The following is a 2,874-nucleotide window of genomic DNA, read 5'->3' as shown; positions in this document are numbered from 1 at the left end:
AATAATTTTAAAAACGAGTACAAATATTTTTTAAAGAAACACATTCATTCAGTGTAATGTCTTCGCCAATCAGATTGCCGGAGGTAGTGAAGTCAAGTGCTGACGAACTAGTTTTGTATACTTCCGGCACAGCAACTCGGTCTTTGGCGATTTAATAAAACCTATCAAATGCATCCCCACGGAAAGCGCATGTATATGCCTCCTACATATAGTCCTTTCCAATAAGTTCTTATCTCCCCTTCCATGTGTTATCTCCCTTTATCAAGGACACTTCCAGAGATGTTTTCAGTTCAAAATGGCGTCGATAGCAGAGAAACAAGGCGGGAAAACTCAAGACGTGAATCTGAATTTTGATAAACTGAATGTGCGTGAACTTAAGACCTACTTACGGAATCACGGAGAACACGTTTCAGGGAATAAGTCTGACTTAATTTTGCGTGCCAAAGGTGTACGTGATCTTGGCAAACGATCGATTGAAGATGTCAATACATACGACGTGGTCAGCGTGAGACAAAGACGATTTGAGAAGTTTCTGTCACCTCTCGGGGAACTTTTACCAGACCCACTACGCTTGAAAAATGGCTGGGATAGCAGGGTTGAGCTTATGCCATCATTTAGTTCAAGTGATCTGTATAATTATTTGGTTTTGAGCAAGCAGCGGACACTAGACACTGACCCAAACAACGCTAAACGCCAGTTGAAAGCTAAAGTGTACTATGAAGATAGACACGTTCATTCAGTCCGATATCACCACATATCCGCGGACTGTTCTCATTGTTATGTCAATGCCAAAGTGATTCCTTCCATACCAACTCAGAATATGAAACAGAAACCAGATTATGATGTGTGGGTGTCCTTGTCAAAGGTTACAGGCCGGGTACATGCTGCTGGTTGCAACTGCACTGCCGGGTAAGTAGATCTAATAAATTACCGATAATCATATTATCTGGCAGATCTAAAGTATGAATTCCATTTACTGAAAACAAACTATACTTGTGTATATACGATTGTGATGAATGTTCTGGACTTGATTCAACTTTGAATGTATAACCAAATAACGTTTGAGCGTTTGTTGTCGGCATATGTAATACAGATGTGTTCCATTTATGTGTGCGGGACCGTATCCAAGTAAAGCGTATGCCTACAGTGTATTGTTTTACCTCATTTGATATGGAATTAGGGTTTTTTTTGTGTACATTTTCAATTTGACATTCAGTGAACAATTTATCTGTTTCAGTGAAGGAGAATCTTGCAACCATGTCGCTGCTGTCCTGTATGCTTTGGTTGACATCTCAGAAAAGAAACTTGAGGGCTTACATGCATCTACTTCACAGGAATGCAAATGGAACCAGCCACGAAAACGTAAATTGAGTCCTGTTAAATCACAAGATATGACATTCACAAAACACAAGTGGATAGAACATAAAAAGACAACAACTATAAGGCAAGATGCTACTAATGCTCCTGATAAATCGATGGTTAAACCCATAAATGTGGACAGATTTGCTCCAAAACTCTGTGAACATTTTCCACATGCAGGGTGGTTACTGACTCAAGAGTCTGTTGTCAATATGACTGAGGAATCCCATGTATCAGTACCTCCCCTCCATTCAGTTGATTTCAACTATGCAGACACCTGTGATTTGAAAAATGAAGATTGTATCAGGTATTTTTCAGAGTATTTCAGTGCCTTGTCCATCTCAAAAGAAGACTGTGTAACAATTGAGAAGAACACACGTGGACAAGCCAACAATAACATGTGGAGCTCAGCAAGGGGAAGGGCGATTAACCTCTTCCAATTTTGGCCTTGTCTGTAAACTGAAAACATCTACATGCCTTGATAATGCTGTAAAGACCATTTTTGCATATTCACCATTTGATAATGATGCTCTGAGATGGGGACGTACTCATGAGTCGGCTGCAAGGAGAAAATATGCAAATCTGATGAAGAAACATGATGTGAATGCAAAGGTTGTTACATGTGGTTTCATGGTGCATCAGGACTTTCCTCATCTTGGATCCAGTCCTGATGGTGTTGTTCACATTGGAAATGAAACTGGACTTCTTGAAATTAAGTGTCCTTACAAGTGGCGGCTTTCCACAGTACAACAGGCAGCGGGAGATCCTCAATTCTGTTCTTCGCTCAAGGAAGGAGAAATTAAATTGAAAGTTGGCCACACATACTATTACCAAATACAAGGACAAATGGCTCTATCCCAAATGAACTGGTGTGATTTTTTCATATGGACTCTGAAGGATTGTCATGTGGAAAGAATACACTTTGATTCAAGATTCTGGGAGGGCTGCCTCTCTCTACTCAATGACTTTTATATTAAAGCCATTCTGCCAGAGCTTTTCACAACTCGTGTGAAACGAGGAAAGAGTTTGCATCCTGTGTAAGGACATGAACGACTTTAAATGTACACATACACTATGTCCATTATATCATGTTAAAACCAGAGTACTGTGGTTGGTTTAGATTCTTTCCTTAAAACTACATGTATAGTGACTATTCACTTCAAACATTTTCATTCAAGCTTGACAAAATGTATGAATTGATAACACATACTATTCAAAGTTTCGTTCACTGAGTGGTTTTATGTAAATTTTACTACTTATGTGAATTTTAGTTCTTAAGCTATTTCACATTTCAATAATAATGTAAACATTTTCCTGTCTTTTCCCCCAGGTCTTTGTTTGTGAAATACTTCATATCATTACTTGCAATGTCACTCAGTGAAATGATTACCATTACAAATGTTGAAGTAAGGGCTTTATGACATTAAAACGTATCTGTTATAAGTGAATCTGTGTTTCATTTCTATTACCAACTGTTAATTTTAGTTATTGACAGTTGTAGAATTCAACTGTTCA

At 38.4% G+C, this 2,874-nt stretch overlaps 1 protein-coding gene across 1 annotated transcript; it reads left to right on the top strand.

Annotated features, from left to right (window-relative positions):
- Nucleotides 1–295: 295 nt before the first annotated feature.
- Nucleotides 296–2,167, top strand: LOC124277269. The gene is made up of 3 exons (XM_046712919.1): nucleotides 296–909; nucleotides 1,238–1,759; nucleotides 2,002–2,167. The coding sequence occupies exons 1-3, from the start codon at nucleotides 296–298 to the stop codon at nucleotides 2,165–2,167; spliced, it is 1,302 nt and encodes a 433-aa protein (XP_046568875.1).
- The last annotated feature ends 707 nt before the right edge of the window (nucleotides 2,168–2,874 follow it).

The sequence above is a fragment of the Haliotis rubra genome, unplaced genomic scaffold, assembly GCF_003918875.1.
Source record: "Haliotis rubra isolate DU_JTF1 unplaced genomic scaffold, ASM391887v1 Scf22, whole genome shotgun sequence".
Taxonomy (NCBI): Eukaryota; Metazoa; Mollusca; class Gastropoda; order Lepetellida; family Haliotidae; genus Haliotis; species Haliotis rubra.
The sequence above is the reverse complement of the archived record's forward strand: the minus strand, read 5'-3'. Positions and strand labels throughout refer to the sequence as shown.

Coding starts and splice junctions, on each gene's coding strand:
- LOC124277269 (XM_046712919.1), top strand. CDS start 296: ATGGCGTCGATAGCAGAGAAACAAGGCGGGAAAACTCAAGACGTGAAT. Junction 910..1,237: donor GGTTGCAACTGCACTGCCGG/GTAAGTAGATCT, acceptor TATCTGTTTCAG/TGAAGGAGAATCTTGCAACC. Junction 1,760..2,001: donor GGACAAGCCAACAATAACAT/GTGGAGCTCAGC, acceptor ATGGTGCATCAG/GACTTTCCTCATCTTGGATC.